The 1,194-nt window shown below is 43.4% G+C and overlaps 1 protein-coding gene across 1 annotated transcript in view; it reads left to right on the top strand.

Moving 5' to 3' along the window:
* The first annotated feature begins 359 nt into the window (after positions 1 to 359).
* Positions 360 to 1,194, top strand: part of LOC116673677 (zinc finger protein 454) — a 13,782-nt gene continuing 12,947 nt past the window's right edge. The window contains exon 1 of the mRNA XM_032505893.1: positions 360 to 673. Within this exon, the coding sequence (XP_032361784.1) occupies positions 610 to 673 (64 nt within the window). The 5' untranslated portion in view covers positions 360 to 609. The remainder of the gene's footprint in view (positions 674 to 1,194) is intronic.

Here is a 1,194-nt window from a genome sequence, read left to right as displayed (position 1 = left end):
AACAACATCTATCAAAGCTATAACCACGCAGTGTGTTTAGGCAGAAGTGTGTGTGTTGTGCACAGTCACGTGAGTATCAGTGTAGAGGGTTTCACAGCATGCAGACATTATAATAACTAGTTATCAAAGCCTATTAGCCATTATCTCGAATGTCTTTGCTTATGAGGATACCTTATGTATTAAATTAATAGGAATTTGTGTATTTTCTTTTTAATTTAGTCAAATGTTACGTTATTTAAGAAAGAAAATTGACCCCTTTTTTTTTTGGAAGCTCGTTTGCCTTTGTTCAAGTTGATTTACACACATTTCACAATTGGAATAGCCTACTTCTACATTTTCCACGGAGCTTTTAGGAAAATAAAGGTCCAGGAGGATCTTTAATGTAGACTGTCCCCATCACCAGCGGGAGGCAGCAGTGCAGTAACACTGTCTAGTCTGCCGGTAATGGACAGAAGAAGAAGAACACTGCCGGAATACTACAATGAGAAGAAGACAACTACGGTTTATACGTTACCGACCTAAAGACCGGGCGTTCAACGGAGTGAAGCCGTTAGCTGGATCCAAATAACGGCAGAAACCCCGAGGAGTTAGCTAGTTTGTTACTTAGACATGGACCGACACCGGAAACAGCAGGAGGTGGTTTTAAAACCGGAAACGAAACTGCGAGGAGAAGGTTTGTGTTCTTTTTACTGCTCTGCAAATAATGCTAAGCTAACGTGAGCTAAACCATTCTCAGCCTGTTAGCCGGAGCTAGCTCCTCAAGGTAATGGCCCTCGTGTATCAACCCAACCTAGAAATGAGCGCATGAATCCTCATTTTACGACAGGCTTCACGTGGGATTCATGAAACGTTCGTAGCACACCAAGCCGAGCGTGAGAATGGTCGTACATTGATAAACTGGCTGGAAACCAGTGTTGCCAGATCTCGCGAAACAAATAAGCAATCAGGCCTGTGAAAACAAGCGACTTTTTCTGCGGAACCCCCCCTAAGATCCCGGTACGGGCATGGTTTTACAATCCGTGGGGACGGATTGTCAATTTCCATCCATGTGGACTAAACTGTACACACAGTAGAGTTTATGTATTATCTCCTCCTGAGCTTCAGGACAATGACCAGTGTTGCCAGATCTTGCGAGACAAATACGCAACAAGGCCTGTGAAAACAAGCCCAAAATAAGCAACTTTTTCTACGGAG

This window comes from Etheostoma spectabile, chromosome 24, assembly GCF_008692095.1.
Source record: "Etheostoma spectabile isolate EspeVRDwgs_2016 chromosome 24, UIUC_Espe_1.0, whole genome shotgun sequence".
NCBI classification, from domain to species: domain Eukaryota; kingdom Metazoa; phylum Chordata; class Actinopteri; order Perciformes; family Percidae; genus Etheostoma; species Etheostoma spectabile.
Note: the sequence above shows the minus strand (reverse complement) of the source record. Positions and strands in the feature narration are given on the sequence as shown.